General features: G+C 41.8%; 1 protein-coding gene and 1 long non-coding RNA gene across 14 annotated transcripts; one reads left to right on the top strand and one right to left on the bottom strand.

Annotated features, from left to right (window-relative positions):
* Window positions 1-273: 273 nt before the first annotated feature.
* LOC144988282 (uncharacterized) lies at window positions 274-1,812 on the bottom strand. Of its 2 annotated transcripts, XR_013652142.1 has the most exons (3): window positions 1,685-1,812; window positions 1,030-1,144; window positions 274-948 (listed from the first exon to the last, which is right to left on the bottom strand). It is a non-coding gene; the product is annotated as an uncharacterized LOC144988282 (long non-coding RNA). The 2 variants fall into 2 exon arrangements; XR_013652141.1 differs by having other exon boundaries at window positions 274-1,144.
* Window positions 1,813-1,864: 52 nt separating this feature from the next.
* Window positions 1,865-21,595, top strand: LOC144988280 (uncharacterized). Of its 12 annotated transcripts, none has more exons than XM_078938544.1 (18): window positions 1,970-2,113; window positions 3,449-3,611; window positions 3,699-3,856; window positions 4,821-4,878; window positions 5,078-5,289; window positions 5,371-6,855; window positions 9,327-9,426; window positions 9,562-9,665; window positions 9,735-10,010; window positions 10,119-10,212; window positions 10,291-10,358; window positions 10,464-10,682; window positions 10,867-10,932; window positions 11,011-11,133; window positions 11,224-11,289; window positions 11,409-11,489; window positions 11,585-11,650; window positions 11,936-20,488. In XM_078938544.1, the coding sequence occupies exons 7-18, from the start codon at window positions 9,327-9,329 to the stop codon at window positions 19,907-19,909; spliced, it is 9,237 nt and encodes a 3,078-aa protein (XP_078794670.1). In that variant the 5' UTR covers window positions 1,970-2,113; window positions 3,449-3,611; window positions 3,699-3,856; window positions 4,821-4,878; window positions 5,078-5,289; window positions 5,371-6,855; the 3' UTR covers window positions 19,910-20,488. The 12 variants fall into 12 exon arrangements, with proteins under 12 accessions (XP_078794671.1, XP_078794670.1, XP_078794667.1 ...); XM_078938541.1 differs by having other exon boundaries at window positions 3,699-3,870; XM_078938545.1 differs by lacking the exon at window positions 4,821-4,878 and having other exon boundaries at window positions 1,865-2,003; window positions 3,699-3,870.
* The last annotated feature ends 2,404 nt before the right edge of the window (window positions 21,596-23,999 follow it).

Genomic DNA, 23,999 nt, shown 5'->3' with positions numbered 1-23,999 from the left:
TGGTAGCTCCTTAGTATGAAAGTATGAAGAGTTTGTTTGAATTTATGAACCCATTTTTCATTATGTGTTACTGTCCAGCAGTGAAAGTTTTAACATATTTGACAAGAATGTGTCTTTGAGTCAAAGCTTTTTAAATGAAGGGCCAGAACTTGAGTGAAGAGATGAATGCATGAATCTTCCATTCAGATAACAGTTCATTTGACAATAGCTCATAGAATCAATGTTATTTTAGGTCTTATGCTAATATGTGAAAACAGACATGAAAAACACCTGTTCATTTCTCCAGTGTGAAGAGACTTTTATTTCTGCAACACAGTTATTTACAAGATTTTTACTTTCATGACTGACACAATCTGATACCACTATGAACAAAAAAATCTTTTCTACATCACCTGATGTAGAAAAGACAACTCCCTTTAGAACAGAGCAGGAATTTTATCTGTTCAATGAGTTTACATCAGGGTTCCTGGAAGTTTCTTCTAGTTCAATTGAAGACTTTTTGAGACCTTTTTAGAAAATTCAGACCAATGTCTCAGCCTGTTTCCCAGGACCTCTGACAAAGAAAAGGAAATCCTGCAGTGTCCCATCAGAAAATTCTTAAACAAACAAAACCACAGCACTTGTGAAAGAGGAAAAAAATCCACTTGGGGGGTCAACAGCATGTTTGTAGTCCAGCCAGGGGTCTAACCTGGGTACCACCTCCATGTTGTATGATGTCATCACGACCAGCTCATATCACCGTCGTCATTTCTTCATGTCAGGTGGGTTTGAGACATTCTTGAGATTTATTTTTTAAATGACTTTTTCCCTTTTCCTGACAAGAGCTGTAATACACAGAACTTCCAGGCTCAGCCATCACATTTTCAGACTTTTGAAGGCTTTTTCAGGTATAATGTCCACATTCCTTAATGTAATGTTTTTGAGACGTTTAAGGAGCCCACAGGAACCCTGCACATAACACACATAACACAACCATGCTGAAAGTCTGCACTGCATGACTTCGGAGTGACCTGGGTCAGTAGTGCACACCTCACTGCTGTCCCCGTGTCACTGACACATGACTGTCCACAGGTGAAGGCCTGGGCCAAGGTCCGTGTGCTGCTGGGTATAGGAGGGATCCATGTTCATTGTTAGATGGACAGATCTGAAGAGAAAGAATGGATAGAAATGACATTCACGTCCCACCACAATATTTCTGTAATAATAATGGCAATTCCTAAAGAAAATACACAAGTGTTGAACCATTAGAGCAGTGAAGGAGATATTGTTTGAGTTGAGAATTGTGTATTGAGTGTGAATAAAATGTTAGTAATATTTGGGAACAATGAATCTAACCTGTTCTGAAATCTGTACTAAATGACAAAAAAGAGCAGTTTCAGCATGAAATCGGTTTCTGCTTTTAACATTCTGCAATATCAGATATTTTGTACAGACTCTATGTTAATAAAGTTAACAATTATGTTGATATCACAAAGATCTACATATTTATTCGTTCATTAGTTAAATAGAAATCTTTTCTCTCTGAGTGTAGTACATTTTATTGTCCACTAGATGGTGCCAATGAGCACAAGAAGCTCAGATATTTTAATAATTGTTCATTGTCTTTGTTAGCACTGTAGATCGTCATACTAGTGATAAAAATGTAGAATAATCATGCACATATTTTATTCTTCATAAAACTTACCTTGGATTGGACATTTTTTTCCAATAATATTGACCGAATCAACCGTGTAGGACGTCACAGGATGTTGTGTGTTACACTTAAACATTTCCTACGAGAGACTAACAGAGGTTCCTATTAGAATATTGAAAAACTTCAGACACAAGTTTGGGTAAATAAATGTGGAGCTAACGTGGTTTGATGCATGTTTTATATCAATTTGGCTTGAAGACGAATTTTAAAACATCTACTGGACCCGGAAGAAATACAGACAAAAAACAGGAAGTGGATTTCAGGAGTTAATTCGCCAGCGCACGCCTGTCTGCCGGCGACGGCAGACAGTGTGAGTTTGCAAACTAATTTTCTGCATTTATAACCTTTAACAGTTGGTCACTGTAAGCTGTAGAGGTACTTTAAAGCTATACCAAACCGTGAGTCACCAGAGAGGCAGAGGTCAGCGGTTTATAATCACTATTTATATTGAACTGCTATTAGCATGCCGTGTTAGTTGTTAGCATTAGCAAGTTCGCCCGAGCAAAGATCACACACATTGATTCTAGTTAAAATGCATTCGCTTTTCTTGTATTTGTGTGGTCTGTTTCTACTAACTGCAACGCTGGCTGCTTTTGGTAAATACATAAGAGCATTTGTAACGTTGGGAGCTTTTTAAATTATACATAATTTAAAATATAGTGGTGAAATAAGTCCCATTTTTTAAAATGACTTCTCTCATTTTTGCTTCCAAGATTAGTTGTAAAATGATCCAACAGAAACAGTGATGTTAGTTTACTGCTCAATTAACCAGAAAGTTGACAAAAAACCTTTAGAGCACAACATTCATGATTATTCAATGTTATTTCTTTCTTTCAAAGTTATGGTTTTTATTCATATACTTATTATTTGTTGGTTTGTATTTCTTGTTTAAAAAATGATAATGGATTATTTTAGATGCATTGTTTTAATTTTCATACATCCGGTTCAAAGACAAACACCAGCATAACATTTAACTGCTAAGAAATGTGGTTTGATCTGTGAATCGTTGATCTTGGTTCCTGAATTGAATCAGATATTTGTTTCTATGTGTTGATTACCAGCTACCAGAAACTAACTGGATTCACCTTCAGTTAACACAATTTCCAATTGAACAAACATTGTCTAGAAATGACTTAAAATGAGTGTAGTGATGTATAGATGTGGGGCTTTCTGCTCTTTCTTCAGGGAAGTGCAGGTGGACTGTGTCTAGTAACTTCAATGGTTCTGGGTGCTGAGCAACATTCACCTTTAAATGACAGCTATTAAGTCCTCCAAAGACAATGGAAGTCATTTTTATAGCAAATTGTTTTACAGAAGCATGTGTCAGTGGTTCAGGACATGAAGCTGGATCCTGCTCAGATGTTCAGACTTTATCTGAATATTCCATCATATTTCACTGACCTGAAATCTCTGGATGTGTCTGCTGAGCTCCTCATCAAACACACGGCTGAGTCTGAGCTGACTGATCAGAAGATTCAGACTGAAGAAACTTCCTTTGTAAAATTGATAGATGTTACATTTGTTCTTTAATTTCCTGACATAAAGCTGAAACTGATTGAACAAAGGATATAAAAATAAGATTTTTCCTGAATCAGAAAATCCAACTTTAGGTTCTAAGTACATTTTGGGGCTTCTTTTAAATACCTGATGTAATTCTAACATCCTTGTTGTGTTTTTTAGCAGGACTCAGTGACAGAAAAATGTTTAGACACACCTGAAATGTGTGTATTTGATAAATGTGTTTGTCTTTTCCAGTCATCATGAACCTGCAGCTGCTGGATTCTCTCAGTCGACTTTCCAGAGTGAGGATGCAGGATTTGAACAATTGGTCTAGACGCTACACACAGACGTTCAGCTCCATCCAGGACCCACAGTCAGCACCATCCTCAGCAAACATTGTTCCAGCTCCAGAGGACAGGTACACTCTGCTGTTCTCTGTTCATTGATAGGAAATGATATTTGGAGGAGATTTCTGTTTTTCATGATGTGTGTTTCTGTCTCTAAGAATCTTCAAGGGGGGGCTCCATCTGCTAGGTGCTGCACTTTGGACTGCATCCCTTCCTCTTCCAACAAGGTCCATGAAGACATGGAGGACAGAGTCTGTGGGATGACCTGGACTGACCTGCACAGAGTCTGAACTGGATGGACGACACTTCAGTTCATGTCAGTCAAGGCAGGTGAGCGTATACTTTTGGTACTATAGTGTACATGTGAGTACATCACAGAGATGCTCTGCAAAGTTCCTAAGCAGCTGGGGGGAGATAAATTCTGATCCTGCTGGTTTCCTGCTCTTCAGTGGCCTGGAGTGAGAAACCTGATCTGGTTTATTGCTGCATGAAGGTCTCTGTGGATGTTTTCTTTTCTAAAGTTCTGTCCTTGTTCTGAGCAGAACAAAGTAGCAGGATCTTCCAGAAATAATTTCAATATTTTATTTACAAGTATTTACAAATACATTTATATTAACAGATATATTTAAAAATTTACATATTTATTCGCTCATGAATAAAATAGAAATAATTTATTTTGATCCACAATTATAATTCGCTATGTTCACTCTGAGTGTAGTACATTTTTTTTGTCCACTAGATGGTACCAAGAGTGGTGGACAAAATAGTTGGTACTCCTCAGTTAAAGAAAGTCCCCAATGCTCACTGAAATGACTTGAAACGTTCAAAAGTAACAATAAATAAAACATTTTTGAAAGTTAAATAATCACAATCAGCCATTACTTTTGAGTTGTTGATTAACAGAATTAAAAAAAAAAAAAAAACTAGTGAAATAGGGCCAAGAGACCAAGCTTTCTGACAATAGGCAGCACATTTCTACCCAGAATGCTTTGATAATCTGGAGATTTCATTTCCTTGCACAACTTCAAGACATCCTGTGTCAGATGCAGCAAAGCAGCCCCAAAGCAGAACTGAGCCTCCTCCATGTTTCACAGGAGGACAGTGTTCTTTTGGTTGTGTGCTTCATTTTTGAGTCTACCAACATAGAGCTGATGTTTCTTACCAAAAAGCTCCAGTTTTGTCTCATCTGTCCAAAGGACATTTTCCCAGAAGCTTTGTGCCTTGTTAACATGCATTTTTGCTAATTCCAGTCTGGCTTTTGTATGATTTCCTTTCAACAGTGGTGTCCTCCTTGGTCGTCTCCTATGAAGTCCACTCTGGCTGAAAGAACCATGAATGGTGCGATCTGACACTGATGTACTTTGATCTAGGAGTTTACTTTTGATGTCTTTAGAGGTTGTTCTGGGTTCTTTGGATACAGTTACAACTATCCGTCTCCTCAGTTTGTCATCAATGTTCCTCTTCCATCGTCCAGTGAGGTTGGCTACTGTCCCGTGGGTCTTAAACTTCTGAATAATATGTGCCACTGTTGTCACAGGAACTTCAAGCTGCTTAGAGATGCGGAGCAGATGTGGCCTGTGACGTCTGCACTGGAAAAAACGACACGCCCTGAAGTCCTGTCTGACCAGCCTTTCTCCTTCCTGTGAGGAACACCTTCAGCCTCATTTGAAAGCAGCTGCATTGAAGAAACACAAGCTGGTGGGACCCTCCAAGAACCTGCAGGAGAACATCTGCTCCAGTCATGATGAGGTGATGAGGATGTTCTGTCACACTGATCACAATCTGTTCTCTCTGCTCTGTGGAAGAACATAACACTGTCTCATCTCACAGCTGCTTCAACAGCAGGTGGAGGAGAGTCGGGAGGTCTTCACTGAGATGATCCGTCTCATCCAGAAGAGAAGAGGTGAAGTGAAGAACAGGATCAGATTCCAACAGCTAACTGAAGTGAGGCGGGTCAAAGGTCTTCAGAAGGAGCTGGAGCAGGAGATGACTGAGCTGATGAGGAGATGCTGTGAGCGTCAGCAGAGACGGGATGGCAAAGCAGTTATCTGTCACTGACACCTGTGTTCTTTATGATATGAATAAATCAAGTCAACGTGGTATTCTGTCATTTTCTCACTGAGTGAAGATGCTTGAATGCTTCCCATAACCTACAATGATTGACATGTAACACTCACAAAAGCTCATCTAGCTTACATACTGATGTGGTGACAATTTTCACTTTTTGTAAGAAATCAAACAACTTTCTGTGTGAACATGTTAAAAAAAATCATGTTAGGCCAGAATTAAAGAAAACCATCAGTCTTTAAAGAAGAAATGGAGCAGTTCAAACCTCATTGAATGTGGACAGGTGGGTATTTCATTTTTCTGATGAGATAAAGATGCTTTGTACTTAAAAAATAGGCTTCCAAATTTTAGGGGAACAAATGTAACCAAAAAAAATCTATAATCATTTTTAAATACAAAGGTGTTTTTTTATTTAAATTGAAAATAGTAATCAGGTTTTAAGGGGGGGGGCATTGATACAGACAGTTAAAATGTAAATACATTTTAACTGTTGTGCTACATGCTCATAAGCCAATTAAAAAACTGCTCTCTGCTAACAAAGTATGATTAAAAAAACATCTTGTCCATTCACAAAGGTGTATTTTATGTCAAATTAGTTTGTATTGCTTAGAAATGTCACAAAAGAGTCATTTATAAAAAATACATTATATATTAAACGTTTTTATTCCACCAGGGAGCCGCCATTTTGTGAAGCTGCTGTAGACAAATTTTGAAAGGAATTAAATAAATGCTGATACTATTTTATATGAAAGCATTGTCACTGATGTAATTCACAGATTCACTCTTTTTTTCTGCAAACAGTAAGTAATGCTGAGTCGGTTCTTAAAACGTTGTGAATAATAAAGTATTATGATTTTGTAGTTGCAAAAGTCCTACAAATGGTTTTGCCCGTTTTCTATCCAATCACGTCAACAACAATTGGGGTGTGGCTGTCTGTGATTGGTCCAAGGTGGTAGAAGCTTCTAGAACGGTGGAGAATTCGTCCCTTTTCACACGGGACTTCTGAGTGATCGGACGTGTCTGTCAGAGCTCTGTGAGAAAAGGTTTTCCTTGGTTTCTGCACCCAGAGGATCGGCTGATTTTCGCCAGAGAAGGATCTCTACTGCCTGTTACTTCGACCAAAAGAGGATTTAACTCCATCTTTCCCCCCAGAGTTTTTATTCTCCACCCATCCCCCGCTTTTTCTTTTCTACTCTGTCTCTGTAGGACTCCATTTTGTTGCCCCGGCCCACTTTTTACGTCGAGAAGGTAAGCGTTTTATAAATATCTCAGACGTATTTGAGAGTAAAATGCTTGTGCTTTATATTTATGCTGTTGTAAAAAAGAGTGTTGCAGATTTTAGTAGTCACTTTGTTTGCTGTGTGTCGAAGTTTAGCCGAACTTCAAAGCGTTGCCGTTTTAAGCTAGCTAACTAGCGTTAGCAAGCCAGAACATTGAAAGACCCAAATTTAAAAGTATTTGAGTAAAATGCTTGGTTTATTTTTCTGCTGTTGTGAAGATGAGTGTTGCATTTGTGTAATTATATCGGTGACTTTGCCTCGTGTTGAAGTTAGCTTAACTTCAAAAGGATAACATTTTGAAGCTAGCTAGCTAGCGCGTTATCTAGCTAGTCCAGACCCAAACTTGAAAGTATTTGAGAGTAAAATGCTTGATTTATTTTTCTGCTGTTGTGAACATGAGTGTTGCATTTGTGTGATTTTTATCAGTGACCTTGCCTCGTATGAAGTTATCTTAACATCAATCAAGTGGACGTTTTTTCTGAAGCAAGCTAGTTTGTGTTAGCTTTGTATGGAATTACCCAAAGCTAAAGTTTTGAGAGCAAAATGCTCGTGGTTCATATTTTTGCTGTTGTGAGTGTTGCATTTGTGTAATTTATTAGTGGCTTAGCTTCGACTTGGCTTTAGCTTTAACTTCACAGGACAGTCGGTGTGTTTGATGTTGCCGGAATGGTGTGTGTGTGTGTGGGGGGGGTGTCGGTCGGTGTTCACTCATCTGTTCATGCGGTTTGCTGCTTTATTGCTGTGGCATTGTCTAATTTTATTGTGTTATTGCTTGGTGATTTTATATATATTTTACTGTTATTCAATTCAGTGCTGATTGTATTGCTTTCATTCAGTTTAGAACTAAAAATGTCTTCTAAATTGCATCAAAATTTGAATTAAAAAAAAAACTAACTTCACATGAAAAAATTCAGCTATGTTCTAAATCTTTTGTCAAAGAGGTAAAGCATTTATTATAAATGTTCTTTTGTTAAGTCATTAAGAGTTTTTTAAAACGTATGACATTTTCAAATTGGGGTATTTATTTTGTGTTTAAAATGTTCCAAGTTCACATGGATTTGTAAGATCATTACAAATAGAACCTGCTAGGATTCTTTTTTTTTTTTGTTCATTTTACCTGAAATGTGACACACATTGGGTTACATTTGCATGTAGGTAGATGCTATTATGTATTAGTTACTGTCTTCGCAGTGACTGTTACTGTTGACTCCTGGATGTTGTGATTGATTCTATTTGGTAGATTTAATTTGAATTCTGTGATTTTTAGTGTGAATTTACCTATGGATGGTTTGGGCTTGCTGGTGCAGCTGGTTTCTTCTAAATGAAAGTACTGATCACTCATGGAGCTGCATGTTGTTTTGATGCAAGTTTGTGAGATTGTGTAACCTCAGCCAAATGAAGTTGAATTTAGTCAGATCTGTGGATTTATGGCTGAGGATCTCCTGAAACTGTAAAGTTTATCTGCTGACTTGATGCGAAATTAAAGGCCTGTTTGTGATCTGTGTATCCTTTGGAGGAAAATATTGGTAAAAAGTTAGATTTTCTTTAAGATCTGTTTGTTAAAACAAAAAAGATTTTAAAACACATTATTTCATTCTGTAGAAGTGTTTTGGAAAAGATTAATAGAAGTAATGAATAAAGAACTGATGGCTCACCAAAATAGACTTCATATATGTAGCAGAAGAAGCAATTTTGAACTATTAATGTTACTTTTCAAAGGGTATCTTATTAAAAACAGGTGTGCTTTTCTCCAAAGGGAAAAAAACCTCTGGAAAAAAAATGCTTTCTAGTATTTCAACATTTTTTTTTAAATGAAATGATAGTTCAGATAAAAATCTTAATTGTAATAAATGTAACTTGCAGCTGCACAGTCAGAAGTCAGACAGGTTTTTCTGCTGCAAACATTTTGAACATGCTGGTTGCTGCACTAAATCAGTTTTCCTGACATGAAAGAGGCCTGTTAATGCACCTGGCTGATTTTTGTTTTTATTTTTTTATTGTGGTTTTGGTCATTTCCTGCTGCTTGGCCAGATTTATCTTATTTCTGGGCTGACTGTCCATGTGAATTTTAGCATGTCCTGCTTCTGCTGCTGCAGTGCTCAGCAAAAAGTTATATTTTCTTTAAGATCTGTTTTTTAAAACAAAAAGGATATATAGCACAGTATTTCATTCTGTGTTTTGGAATAGATTAATAGAAATACTGAATAAAAGATTGACTGCTCATCAACAGTGGCAACTATTTTTGCTTGCTGTAAATCTTTTTCTAAAGTTTATTCTGAAAGAAACATACAATGCTTTTTAAACGTACTGCTATTATTTATATTGTCGAGGAAAATTAGTTTTAATGTATATTGGACAAAATGATCTTATATTATAAAAGTACTGGTTGTGCTAAAAGTGTTGTTTGTGTGTTTTTGTGTGTTTATGATCTTTGTGTAGATGCCACGGGGCAAGGACCACCGCAGAGCCCGTGCCAGGAACTTCGCGCCCATGGACCTGGGACCGACTGGCCATCCAAGCCCGAGTGCTCCGAGTTCACGTAAGTAACTGAGATTTTTTTCTCTCTCCATTATTGCATCAGTTTTATTCTGCTCCCTAATCTTTTATGAATTGATGCATGTGTATGTGCTGTTGGCTAAAAAGAGAACACACCCCAACGTGTTGTGTTTCCCAGGCTCCGGCACTGGGTTCAGGCACCCCGTGCGGAGATGGCCAATGTCCGCTGCCACCGGGAAGAGCCACAAGTGCCTTGTGCCGCCAGAGTCTCCCGGGGAGAAGGTAACGTACCTGTGACTGATTGTTACCCAGTGTAAGTTATGGCTATGACAACAACTGCATGTGTTCCAGTTCGTCCTGGTGGTAGGAGACTCCCACCTTCGCGCCCTGGTGGACGGGATCGTCCGGATGCCTGGGGGTGGGGGCATGACCTTCGGGTTCATGTCCACCCCTGGCGCCAGTGCAGCCGAGCTGTACAAAGAGGTAAGGCACGCAAACATTCCACGTACCCCCGATCTTGTGTGTCTTCTCGCCCCCAGCAACAACCTGACGGCCAGCCGGACGCTCCCCGAGGCAGCTGTGGACTTCAGGCGGCTCCTGACTCTGCTCCAGTCCAAGTGGTCCAAGGTAAGTGTGTTTTAATCGTTGCACGTTGAAGAGAAGCAGAGGGGGATGCAGCAGCAGAAAGTGTAATTACTGAAGCTGGTTTGTGTGTTTGTGGGATTGTTTTACCAGCTCTTCGTCCTGGACTTCCCGCCTCGCCTGACTGTGGCCCCGGACCTGCAGACGTTCCTCCGCCAGGACTTCAACCGAGTGGCGGCGCAGATGGGTATAACATCATGTCCTTGTTGGTTGTCATGTAGATGATTGTTGTGGGAACGGTTCACTAACTTTCATTCCTGTGCAGGCATTAAGTACCTGTCTGTTGCTGAGCACTTCAGCTTGGACCACTTGGCGCTGTGGGCCCGCGATGGGGTAGGTTGATGGTTCTGGTTGTTTTTGATGCAGACAGCTTTTCTCAGTACAATAAGTCTCAAATCAAATCTCGTGGGGTTTTCTTGTTTTTTTTGTGTCTCTCAGGTCCACCTGAGTGACGATGGAGGGATGGTCCTTCTGGCTTCCCTGCTGTGGAACTACTCTGCTCTGCAGCTGGTGGAGCCAGAGGTCCAGGCGCCTCCTCCTGCGTCGCCCCGGCCTGCCGTGCGGCGAGTCACTCCTAAGGTGGTTGTGAGGGAGCACCCTGTGTCCCCTCCTCCAACCAACCCTTTTGAGTGGGCTTGCAAGGTAGGGAAGGCAAAGGTAAGCGTCAGCTCATTTCATACAAATAAAATGATTTTTCCTGTTTTAAACTTGTCCATGTGTTCAAGGTGAATCCAGCTTCCTGAAAGCCAGACCAGAAGTGGCGTGTGCAGAGCAGGTCTGTGGTCCATGGAAGAGGCTAGTTTAAGTGTCTAAATAGTTTTTTCTTTCTCACTCTCTACAGAAAGCCAGTCCTTCGGGTGCAGACCGCTCTCCTCTGGCATCCTGGCACGGGCGGGGATTGGAGCAGGTGAGTTGCAGGAAAAAGAAAACTGCACTGTGTTTGTTGTGTCCACATGCTAACATTTTTGTGTTTTCTATTCTACAGGCTGCTCCTCTCCCGGTGTCGCCCGTGCGCTTCAGCCCTGCTATTCTGGATCTGATGGACAAATTTTACCCGTCAGATCTGGACTGTGCTGGAGCTGCTGCGCCTGTTCCCGCTGGGAACAAGGTAACTGTTTTGTCTTGAGGCTTATAGTTCAGAATAGCTTTAAAACTGCTCCTAAATACTTTTCTTCTGGTGTTTGTCATTATTCCTCAGACGTCTCGTGCTAGACGTCGCCGGAGGGCTGTGGCTGCATCCCAGAGGGCTGCCCCCAGGCCCCAGGTAAGAAGAGGACACATTAATGTGTGTTGTAGAGGTCAAAATAGATTTTTAAAGTGAAATGTTCGTTCTTAAACACATTTAATGGTGTGTATTTTTGTGTTCTTCTGTTTTTCACTAAGGCGGAGGTTCCCGAGCACGTGGAGGTGAAACCCCGGCCTTCACCTGCCAGGCGTGCCAGGAAGGAGAGGGTGCCGGCCCAGGTATAATGACTTTGTAGTTTCATTCAGTCAGAAGGCTGCAGCACCTAGTTCATGGTAAAAATACGACATTAAATACATTTCATGTTTGTATGCAGGACCGTGTGGGGGTGACACCGAGGTCTCCTACCAAGGACGTGACGGTGGAGCAGCCTGTGGACCAGGTGAGAGAAGAACAGAAAAAACCTCAATATTGATGATGTTTTTATTTATGTTCATTTTAAGATGTACATGTTTTTTTGTGTTCGTACTTAAGCTTTTGTTGTGTGCTCCTTTAGTAACAGACATGATTCTTGGGCAAGTATGATCAAAATGCTTCCCAAGACTCAAGTTCTTCACCAGTGCATTCTTTTATTTGATTTGAGGTGTTAAGGATTGATTTATTAAGAATATAAAAATCATGTTTTTTCCTTGACAGTAATGTCTCTCTATCTCCTCTTTTTCTAAAGGACCAGCAGCAGCGTGGACGGCGTGCTGCAGGAGGTAAGAAGAGCAGCAAAGGTAAGAGCTGTTCTCCTTCTTGCATCTGCTGTGCGGTTCAACCATGTTCAGATCCCATCATCTTGTTTGGTCCTTCTGAAGGTAATAGTGAGGTGGTTGCTGCTCCTGCCAGTTGTAGTGTTGAGGCTGTGTCAGACTCTAGTTCAGTTGACATGGAGGTTGGTGTGACGTTTGGCTCCTCGGATGATGAGCTGGTAACCTCTGAGGTCCAGGAGCCTGGTCCTGTTCCTGCTGCTGGTATGTTAAAGTTCCCCAGCATCAGAGGATCGTTTCACCAGGGCAGTGAGCTGTTTGGGAGCAACAGTGGGCGGCAGTGCATGGCCATATCTTTGTTGGCTGCTGCCAAGCACACTGTTAAAGGTGTGTTTCAGTGGGACGGCTGCGAGTTGGATTCTGTGCTGCTTGCTGGAGATCAGGTTTACTCGGACCTGCAGAGACAGAACAAAATCACTGACTCTGCAGGTTTTCTGAGAGCGACTGATCTTCCAGATCAAGTAGTGGTGGATGGGGTTGAACTGTCCTGTGTTTTTGGGGAAGTTGTTAGCGGGGATGCTAAAATCAATTCGGGTGAATTTGTTGATGCGGGTGTGTTGGTTCCCCTGAGGGAGGGGTTGGCTAGGATGATGGCACAGTACAACACGTGTCTGCTGACACTGTGTGAGAACACGTGTGCCGTCATTGCAGAGAATGGACGCTGGGCTATTGTAGACTCCCATTCTCGCAGTCCTGAAGGGATGAGGGTCCCTGATGGATCCAGCGTAGTTCTGTTTTTTGACTCTGTGGGTGAAGTTCACGACTACCTGCAGAGGTCAGTCGAGGGCATTGTCCTCACAGAGTTTGAAATGGTTGGCGTTGTTGTTTTTTCTGCTTCCAATACATTTAGCCCTTTCTTAGGAAGTCCTGCAGAAAGTAACTCCCTGAACCTCTGCAAAGAGAGCCTCTTCCATGACACTTCATTAGATGTCACTGTAGAACCCAAAAAGACAGCAACAAAACGAAAAATGGATTCAAAAATTGATATTGCAGGCCCTTCAGTCGAAAACCTGAAGAAAGTGAAATTAGAGGATGTTGCTCTGAAGGATCAGGATGTAATTTTTAGTGAGCCTGAGCAGGAAATTTTCTATTTTAACCCTTTAAATCTGGATGTCTGCCAGGCTCTGTGCTCAATGTTAAATATTGAGTTCCAAAATTTTAATGCCCCACCTGCTCCTCCCATTGGTTTGTTAGGGCCCCCCTGCACCAACGAAAGAATTATTGGAGATGGAAATTGTTACTTTAGGGCCATCTCTCAGGCTGTGAGCGGATCCCAAAACAGCCACAGAAAAATTCGGCTAGCCGTCGTTAAACAATTGGAAACAAATCCACATCTGTATAGCTGGGTAATTGGGCGGGAGTACTCCTCTGTGGCTGAGTACATCACCAAATCTAGGATGCGTTTTGTTAGTGTTTGGGCAACAGACGTCGAAATTCAAGCCACGGCTGACTTATTAGGAGTAAATGTTTTTGTCTTGTTTGGTGGCAGGTGGCTTCGGCACCAGAGCAGCGGTCCACAATTATCTGAAAATGCCATTTATATAGAAAATTGTGGTGGTACACATTTTGAGACTGTTGTGTGTGTTAAAGATCCACAACAGGACCGCTGTGCTGGTTGTTGTCCCTCTGCCAACAAACAACCAAAAACATATTACATGCGTTCAGATGAAAAGGATAACATTTGTTCTACAGATATGAGAACTACTTCCGTAATAGACAACAAGAGCAAATGTATTAAATTTACTTCTAAATATTTGTTATGCCAAAAAAGACAACAAACTGCGAAAAAGCTTAAAGGAAAAATCTACACAGAAAACGAGAGGGAACGGTTAAAGCGTGTCATCCGAGAGAAATATTTTAAAAATAAGAGTTACAGACAAAAAGTTATGGTAACGAATAAGAGACATCACAAACTTAGATATATGGAAAATGACGATTTTAGAGAAATGGTAAAGTCAAAAGCAAAAATGCAATATGCAGATAAAATGGATAAGATTAAAAGTAAAAGAAAAGCCAAATATATCCAAGATTCAGCACACCGGAGCACACTCATCACACTTAGCAAAGAAAGATACAGGAAAGATGCCAAACACCGGAACACACTTATTGCACTTAGCAAGGAAAAATACAGGAAAGATGCCAAACACCGGAACACACTTATTGCACTTAGCAAGGAAAAATACAGGAAAGATGCCAAACACCGGAACACACTTATTGCACTTAGCAAGGAAAAATACAGGAAAGATGCCAAACACCGGAACACACTTATTGCACTTAGCAAGGAAACATACAGGAAAGATGCCAAACACCGGAACACACTTATTGCACTTAGCAAGGAAAAATACAGGAAAGATGCCAAACACCGGAACACACTTATTGCACTTAGCAAGGAAAAATACAGGAAAGATGCCAAACACCGGAACACACTTATTGCACTTAGCAAGGAAAAATACAGGAAAGATGCCAAACACCGGAACACACTTATTGCACTTAGCAAGGAAAAATACAGGAATGATAAGTCCCACAAACTTGGGCTAAAAGCTTTGAACAAAAAAAGATATCGTGAAAATCCTGCGTTCAGAAAGAGTGTCATAAGCAAAGTTAAAGTTAAGAGGCAGTTGTCAAAAAAGAGAGCAGAGCATTTTCAGGAAGTCATGCAGGACTTCCTAAAAAAGGTGGAAAAGGGTCCAGAGTTTGTTTGCTGTGTGTGCAACAGACTTCTGTTTCATCACCAGGTTTTGCTGTGCGTCAGGGAGACGTACAGCAAATCTGCAAAGATGGCAGAGATTGCAGATGCGTGCATTAGTGAGGACTACCTGCACCGCTGCAACATGGACTGTGAGAGCCCATGTTTGTTTTTAGGGACAGCGAGGAGCGCTCTGTGGATTTGCCACTGCTGCGACTCAAAGTTAAAAAGAGGTCTGACCCCGCCTGAGTGGGTCGGTAACAACTTGGAGGTGTGTCCTGTCCCACCTGAGTTGGCCTGTTTAAATGGTTTAGAGCAGCATCTGATTGCACTGCATATACCATTCATGAAGATGCTTGCTCTGCCTAAAGGTGGGCAGAATGGTGTTCACGGCCCAATCACGTGTGTTCCTGCCAACTTGGTGCAAACGACCAATGTGCTGCCTCGGTCAGACATGGAAGGGTCTCTGCTGCGCGTCAAATTAAAGCGTAAACTGACTTACAAAGGTCATTATGAGTATCAGTTTGTGGATACCATGCACATTAGGCGGGCCTTGCAATATTTGAAACGCAACAATAAGTATTACAAAGACATAGAGTTTAATGAAGCTTGGCTCAATGACTTTTGTAAAGAAGAATTGGAAGAAGAAAATCGAAACGAACCAGAAAAGCAGACGGACAAAAAAGATGAAAAAGAGGATGAGGCTGATGATGGAGAAGATGAGCTTCTCCATGACAGACAGAATCACTGCATGTTCCAAGATTCTGCTCTGTTCCCAGTGGACATTGGCCAAGAAGTCCTGGATCAATATTTTGAAGACATTTTGAATTTGGCCCCGGCGGAAGGAAACAATCCGGTCCGACTATTGACTAATCGCGAAAATGAAGCTAAATGTTTTCCTGTCATCTTTCCCGATGGTAAAAACGTTTACCATGAAAACAGAAGGTTCAAATTGACTCTATCGCGTTACTTCAACAACAGGATCCTCCATGCTGACGGTAGGTTTGCACAGAACGTCGAATACATCTTTTTTGCACAGTACATGTCGGAGGTGGAGAAGGTTGTTTCAAGTGTGTCTGTGGCTCTCAGAAAAGAAAAATCAGGAAGTGCATCTGAAGGTGTAAGTGCCGATGCACGTTCTGAGAAAACCCTGAAGAAGCTGCTGGAAGCAGATCAGGGCTTTTGTTTCCTCCGGCCTATTCGAGGCACTCCGGCATTCTGGCAGGCAACACAGAAGGACCTGTTGGCCTGTGTTCGTCAGCTGGGTATTCCAACGTGGTTCTGTTCGTTCTCTGCTGCCGACATGCGTTGGAAAAATCTCCTCGACACTGTGTTAAGACAGGAGGGGAGAACCCAGACAGCTGACCAGTTGGATTGGGCTGAAAGATGTGAATTGTTGCGCAGGAACAGCGTCACAGCGGCACGCATGTTTGACTTCCGCTGGCACTGTTTCCTGAGGGTGGTCCTGATGTCTCCGGCTAATCCTATAGGGAAAATTGTGGATTTCTTTTATAGGATTGAGTTCCAGCAGCGTGGGTCCCCTCACGTGCACGTTTTGTTTTGGATTGAGGGGGCTCCACGGATAGGGAAAGAGTCGGAAGAGGAGGTCGCAGCGTTCATTGATAAATACGTCACCTGCGAGATTCCTCAGGATGACGAAGTGTTGAGGGAAATTGTTCTGGCTGTCCAGCAGCACTCCAGGAACCACACAAAGTCATGTAAGAAGGGCGGGACCAAATGTCGCTTCAACTTTCCAAAAACGGCATCCGGCCGCACATTTGTTATCGAAGATGAAAAGATTGTGAAATGCCCCAAATGTACCGACCCGAACGTCAAGGCCGGCGAAGTATCCAAATTAGAATGCATCTGCTGGAAGATTGACATGAAGAAGCAGATTGCTGCGGAGGCATTTGACTTTTTGACCGAAATTAACCGCGTTGTTAATGATGACAAATCAGAATTCGAAACCCTGGAGCAGATCTTTGAGTATTTCCAAATTGACCAGGAAATATACGAGAAACTGTTCAGGGCCTGCCATCGGAGAAGCCAGGTCGTCCTAAAAAGAAACAAAAATGAAATCTGGATCAACCCCTACAACAAGTCCCTGTTAAAATGTTGGAATGCAAACATGGACATTCAGTACATCGTTGATGCGTTCGCTTGCGTCGTGTACATCATCTCGTACATTTCAAAAGAAGAGCGTGAAATTGGCCTGTTGTTGCGAAACACCCAAAAAGAAGCGGAAAAGGGAAACACCAGTGCAAAAGAGACGCTGAAGAAATTAGGCACCGTATATTTACATAATCGGCATGTGTCGGCTCAAGAAGCAGTGTATAGATTGGCTAATATGCACCTAAAAGAATGCTCCAGAAAAGTTGTGTTCATTCCAACCGGGGACAACATCATTAGGATGAGCAAACCGCTTGCTGTTCTGCAGCAGCAAGATGAGTCCGGGTCCCAGTGGATGCTAAACATCGTGGACCGCTACAAAAATAGGCCACACGATCAGGAATTTGACGACCTGTGCATTGCTACTTTCGCGTCCGAATATCGGCTATTGTCAAAAAATGAAAGCTCCAAAAATGCGATAGAGCTCCAAAATAATTGCGGTGTGGTCGTAAAACGCACACGCACCAAACCTGCAGTCGTCCGTTATGCGCGCTTCTCCGAGCACAAAAATCCGGAGCGGTTTCATTTGAGTATTCTCCAATTATTCCTCCCGTATCGCACGGACGACGACCTGAAACCGCAGGATTTCAAATTCTATCAGGATTATTATAAGAACGGTACAGTGCGTCTTCGTAGCGGTGAACACACTGTTGAAAGTGTTGTCGATCGGAACCGGGAGAAGTTCGAGCGTGAGGCTGATGCGTTAGAGCTGGCCCAGGCTGAGCTGTCGGATGCAGAGTTTTTGGAGGCTGCATGGGACATTTTGGTCCCCGGGGCCCAGTTGGAGCAGCGGGAGAGTGAGATGGAGCAGCGAGAGCAGCTGGTAGAGAGAGGGACAGAGGGGGAACATCAGGAGGACATTCCAGATCTGGATGTTCTCCGTGGAGAAGCTGCTCGACTGGAGAAGAGTCCCGGTCTCAGTAGGGAGGAGGGGCTGTTGCTCATCAGCTCTCTGAATGAGCTGCAGCTCTCCACCTTCCTACATGTCAGAGAGTGGTGTTTACAGAAGGTCTCAGGTCAGAACCCAGATCCTCTGCACATGTTTGTTACAGGCGGTGCAGGGACTGGAAAGAGCCACCTGATCAGAGCGATCCAGTACGAGGCTACGAGGTTGCTGTCACCTCTGTGTCTCCAGCCGGACGCCATGTCGGTTCTGCTGACCGCCCCCACAGGGATTGCTGCCTACAGTCTGAAGGCAGCAACCATTCACACTACATTTGGAATCGGTACAGAATTCCGTCTGCCGTACTCTCCTTTGGGCGAGGAGAAACTTAATTCTATGCGCGTTAAGTACCACGATTTGCAGATTTTGATCATTGACGAGATTTCCATGGTGGACCACAGACTATTGATCTACATCCACGGCAGACTGCGACAAATTAAACAAACAGGTGACTTTTCCCCATTTGGAAAAGTGTCAATTATCGCTGTTGGAGATTTCTATCAGTTGCCTCCCGTTAAAGGGAAACCACTTTATGCAGAAAAATCTGAGCTAAATTTGTGGTCCATGTGCTTCAAAGTGGTTGAACTGACAGAGATCGTCCGACAGAAAGACCAAGCATTTGCACAGATGTTAAACAGGCTTAGGACGCGTACAAAAGACACCAAATTGTTGCCCAGTGACGTGCAAATGCTGAAGCAGTGTGAAACGGGCGAGGACAGCACGGCTTTGCACATTTTCCCCACCAATGCCCAAGTGTTTCAACACAACTTGGAGCAGCTCAAAATTACATGTGAAAATTATTGTGAAATTGTTGCAGAAGACTTTATCCCGAGTAAAGAGACGGGTAAACTGCAACTGATGAGTGGGCATCACAAAAAAGTGAAGAACAGCTGTTTGGAAGAGAGGCTGTTATTGGGAGTCAATGCTCGAGTGATGCTATGCAAAAATTTAGACATCACAGATGGATTGGTAAATGGGGCATGCGGCATAGTCACCCACATTGAATCCTACACAGAGGGGGGGTTTCCAAAATATGTTTATGTGAAATTTGATGATGAGGAAATTGGAAAAATAGCTCGGAGAACATGTGCCAAAGCCGACTTGCCTGGTTCCACTGCTATAGAGCCCGAGGAAGAGCGGGTGAGCCAAAAGGGGGGGATGAGGAGACAGTTCCCACTCAAGCTGGCATGGGCTTGTACCGTCCACAAGGTACAAGGCCTGACCGTGGACAAGGCTGTGGTCTCCTTTAATAAGATCTTTGCTGCTGGACAGGTGTATGTTGCTGTGAGTCGGGTTAGGACCATCGAGGGTTTGATAATTAGGGACTTTAAGGAAAAGGCGATTTATTGCAATAAACATGCGAAGGCTGCTCTGCAGAAGATGCCCCCCCTCCTGAGTGACGAAAGACGATGTGACCCATCCTCTTTCAGAGTTTTTCTGCTAAATGTTCAGGGATTGTGCAGACATGTCTCCTATCTGGCCCACTGTACACAGCAGCTGCAGCCTAACTGCATTGCTGTGACAGAGACATGGCTGACCCCTAGCTCTGCCTTAGAAGCTGTCCAAATGGACGGCTTCAGTTTCCACAGCCGTCCGAGAGGGCTTTCCTACAGTGGAACCAACCCAGCATTAGTTGGCCTGAAGAGCCAGCAACATGGTGGGGTTGGGATCTACTGTACGGACGGAGGAGACTACCAAATTCTGGATAAGCCAGACCTTAATTTGGAGTGTGTTGTTTACAGGAGTCTGGCTCTAAATTTAGTGTTAGCTGTAGTGTATCGGCCCCCCTCCTATCCTGTAGTGCTGTTTAGATCCCACCTACAGGATTTAGTACTTTGGTTAGAAACTCAAAGTGAATCAGTGGTAGTGATGGGAGATTTTAATGAAGACCTCCTGAAGTCCTCTTCCATTTTTAATCTGATGACGGACAGAGGCTTCAGGCAGCATGTCACTTCTCCCACAACAGAGAGGGGGGAAACCATCATAGATCATGTCTATGCCAAAACTTCCAAATTTACTGTCAAGGCCGTGGTCAGTCAAATTTACTTCAGTGACCACGAGGGGATCCTCTGTTCATTTAGTGCATCCTAGAGGGGGGAGTTTTCTGCTGGAGACAGCCTGGTGTTTATTGAAGGGTGGGGTTTTGTCGTTGGATTTGGTGGAACATTTGGAGGGAGGGGGGTCTAAACCTATTGTAGTAAATTGTCCGGTAAAACTGTTTTTATAGCTTTCTTTGATATTAAATGGCATTTGTATTTTAAAAGGTAAGTTCTTGATTTTTTTTTTTTTTGTTCTATTTTAATGCATGTGTTAATGTTCATTTTTTAATGTTCGGTTTCTTTTACTGTATTGCAACAAGCATGTGACACAAAAACATGTAATTTCTGATAGCTTTTTAAAGCAATTAGATTAACATTCACTTCTAGTGTATTTGATCACTTGAAGTCTCATGCTGGTTGGAATACAGGTTTTGCTTCCATGTTCAGTCAAAAAAAGCAAAAGGCACTGGTAGTTGGTACTCTGGCTTCAGCCAGACGGGGTTCAACTCCCTGCAGTGTCCTTGAAAATTCTTTGACTTTGACATGAAACATCAGAGTAAGTAATCTTCCAAAAAATATTATTCTAAATTTGTACAGATTATTATGTTGATAAAGAATTTTTCAGATTTGATAAATATAGCAATACTAAATGAATATCAACTTTTCATCAGGTTTTCCACCGCAAACTGAATAGGGCCAGAGCTCCTCCCCCCAACCCTCAGACCTTCTACAGGGGGGCCATTGAGAGCATCCTTACCAGCTGCATCACTGTGTGGTACGCGTCATGACGGAAGACTGCAGCACATTGTAAAACAGCTGAGAAGATCATCTGAGTCCCTCTCACTGGCCTCTGGGACATTTATCACTCCTGCCTCAACCACAAAGCCATCAGGATTGCAGGGTACCCCTCACACCCATCACAGAAACACTTCAGATTGCTGCCATCAGGGAGGAGAGTGCCAAGTCTCTAGCCCAGAACCAGCAGACTCATTCATTCATTTTCTGTTCCGTTTTTCCCTTTCGGGGGTCACGGGGCTGCTGGAGCCTATCCCGGCCACTTATGGACGAAGGCAGGGGATGCCCTGGACAGGTCGCCAGTCTGTCACAGGGTAGAATATCCACAACCACACATCCATTCACTCTCACACTCACATCTAGGTACACGTTTTAGATTTCGCAATTAACCCATGAAGCATGTTAATTTCATCTGTATTGTATGTCATGTGTATGCAGCATATTTGACAATAAAGCTGACTTTGACTAAATGTGTTATTTTTTATTCAGTTGGTTGCATTTGTTTTGTATGATATTGGTGTCACCCTGACACTTTTTTGTCCCTCAAGTTTCAGAAATGAGAAGTTAGCTGCTACGGCTTTCCTGGAATTCTCTTTTCATGTGAAACGAGATTATGCAGCAGTTGAAAAATGCTTTAACTTCATATTCCAGAAAGGTTTAACCTGTCATCCCTGGGCTCCAGAGGTCATGCACATTCTTGTTGAAGACATAAAGGCTCTCTCACTTGAGCACGGAATTCAAGATCCACCATGGAAAGTGAAAGCGGGGGGAAACGTGTGGCATATTACACAGAGGCGACATTGGAGGCCTTAGTGAATGCATATGAAGAATTCAAAACTGTCTTTTTTACTAAAAGCAACATAGCTGAATCACTAAGGGAAGGAGGTCAGCTTGGCTAAGAAATAACTGACAGTAAATGCATGAGTTCATAACAATTATTCACACTTTAATTCTGTAATAATAATAAATAGGCAATTCCGGGCATTTAAAATGTCTATTCAGTTGCTATTTTATTGTATAGCTGAACAAGCGTGACTTTATCTCCTGGCACCAATTACCCATGCTATAAATTGACTCAGAATATATTGTGTTGTAGATTAAATGCTTTTGGAACTTGAAAAACGCAGTCAATTGATGATGAAACAAACAAACAAAATAATGTTCTAAGCAGGTAACAGTGAAATCAGGTAATCACTGGAGTCATAAAGGGCTTTTAACTAATTTTTAAGTCATTGTGCCTGTATGTAGCTACAAGATGAAGGCTGAGGAAGTCTGACTGGTGGGTCCACCATCATTTCCAGTCATTCCTACAGGTACGTAATTGCAGCGTATCACTCATGACCAAATGTACATAATGGTTTATAGGTGTATTATTGTATAACTATTTTTACACAATGTGTCTTAATGATGCGGCCGGCTTCATCAAGTAACTCAGGAAAACACATTAGGATGCTAATTATTCTAGTGATGCAAATGTGGGTAAAGGTGCTAGCTTAGCAATCAGCATCATGGACTGAATAAGAAACACACATTGACTAAGATGCTAATTATGCTAAATATACTAGCTATGTTAATATAGCTAAAAGTGCTAGCATAGCGATGAACATCATCAACTCTCTCAGAAAAAACACAATGCTCAAAATGCTAATTATGATAACTATGCTAATGTGGCTAAGAGTGTTATGATCGTCATCAACTCTCAGAAAAACACATTATTTAAAATGCTAATTATGCTAACAATGCTAACTATGCTAATGTGGCTAAAAGTGTTAGCATAGCGATCAGCATCATCAACTGACTCAGAAAAACACATTACCTAAAATGCTAATTATGCTAACAATGCTAACTATGCTAATGTGGCTAAAAGTGTTAGCATAGCGATCAGCATCATCAACTGACTCAGAAAAACACATTACCTAAAATGCTAATTATGCTAACTATGCTAGCTATGCTAATGTGGCTAAAAGTGCTAACACAGCGATCAGCATCATCAACTGACTCAGAAAAACACATTACCTATAATGCTAATTATGCTAACTATGCTAGCTATGCTAATGTGGCTAAAAGTGCTAGCATAGCGATCAGCATCATCAACTGACTCAGAAAAACACATTACTAAAAATGCTAATTATGCTAACTATGCTAGCTATGCTAATGTGGCTAAAAGTGCTAGCATTGCGATCAGCATCATCAACTGACTCAGAAAAACACATTGCCTAAACTGCTTATTATGCTAACTATGCTAGCTATGCTAATGTGGCTAAAAGTGCTAGCATAGCGATGACTCAAAAAAACACATTCCTCCATTGGTGAGAGCTATATGCCATAAGTTGATAAAAAACCCACTTTTTCCAAAATGGCGGCTTTTTGTTTATTTTATCTCCATAGCAACCATTTTATGTTTTGTTCCCCTTGAGAAGACGAACAGATTGACGTCAGTTTCGGACAAATCGGTAAAAGTAAAGTAAAGTACTTCGCAACAGTGGTTTTATGCTAACCACGCCCACATTCCTTATATGTCCAGAACCAGTGTTTTTCAGTGTATTCAGTTTCAGGCATGAATGCATGCATTCAATTTTCAATGTATTGTATTGAAAGGCATGGGAGTTATAACAGTGCGCCACTTTGCTAGCTTGCCACGCGCACGCCGTTCAAAATCTACAACTTCTAATTCCAACATTTTTTCCACAGTAGCTTGCCATTGATGCCCAAAAAGTTTCGAGACGATTGATAAAAATTCCATAGACGAGTTTACGTTTGAATCCAGTGACAAAGGTGTTTTTTATAGAAAATTCAAGATGGCCGCCTTTTCCCAAAGTCAAAGGTCAACGAAACTCCAGAGGTAATTGTAGACTTATGCTACGGACATGCGAGTCAAATTTCGTGAAAATCGCTCAAAAAAAAGTTCCTTTTTCCATATTGTGTAAAAACGCGAAAAACTCAAAATGGCCGATTTTGGCACAAAATGGCCGCCAAACCGTAGGTCGTGTCGCCATCACGTAATGATTTCAAAACTTTGTTTGGATATACCCGACAAAGTTATCTGGGTTTCGCTAGCTGATTCTTAAAAAAAAAATCCGAATTTTTTTTTTTTAGCCGAGTCAGCACTTTTTTTTGCGATCGTTTTTTGCTTACCACGGCCACATTCCTTTATCGATTTTGTTGTATGTGACATCGTTTTGTTCAGTGTGGGACAGGGAATCGCATATTTCAGTTTCAGGCTATTCCGATAAAATATGTGCGAGCTAGCTAAAATGGCGACGGTTGCGAATTCGCCACGCGCACGCGTTTCAAATTCTACAACTTCTAATTCCAACATTTTGTCCACAGTAGCTTGCCATTGATGC

The sequence above is a fragment of the Oryzias latipes genome, chromosome 20 (assembly GCF_053564925.1).
Source record: "Oryzias latipes strain Hd-rR chromosome 20, Olatipes_Hd-rR_3.1".
Classification (NCBI taxonomy): Eukaryota; Metazoa; Chordata; class Actinopteri; order Beloniformes; family Adrianichthyidae; genus Oryzias; species Oryzias latipes.
Note: the sequence above shows the minus strand (reverse complement) of the source record. Positions and strands in the feature narration are given on the sequence as shown.

Excerpts from the sequence above, each read along its gene's own strand:
- LOC144988280 (XM_078938545.1), top strand. The coding sequence starts at position 9,327 with ATGCCACGGGGCAAGGACCACCGCAGAGCCCGTGCCAGGAACTTCGCG. Across the intron at positions 9,427-9,561 it reads CCCGAGTGCTCCGAGTTCAC|GCTCCGGCACTGGGTTCAGG; the intron begins GTAAGTAACTGA and ends TGTGTTTCCCAG. Across the intron at positions 10,359-10,463 it reads CGCTGTGGGCCCGCGATGGG|GTCCACCTGAGTGACGATGG; the intron begins GTAGGTTGATGG and ends TGTGTCTCTCAG.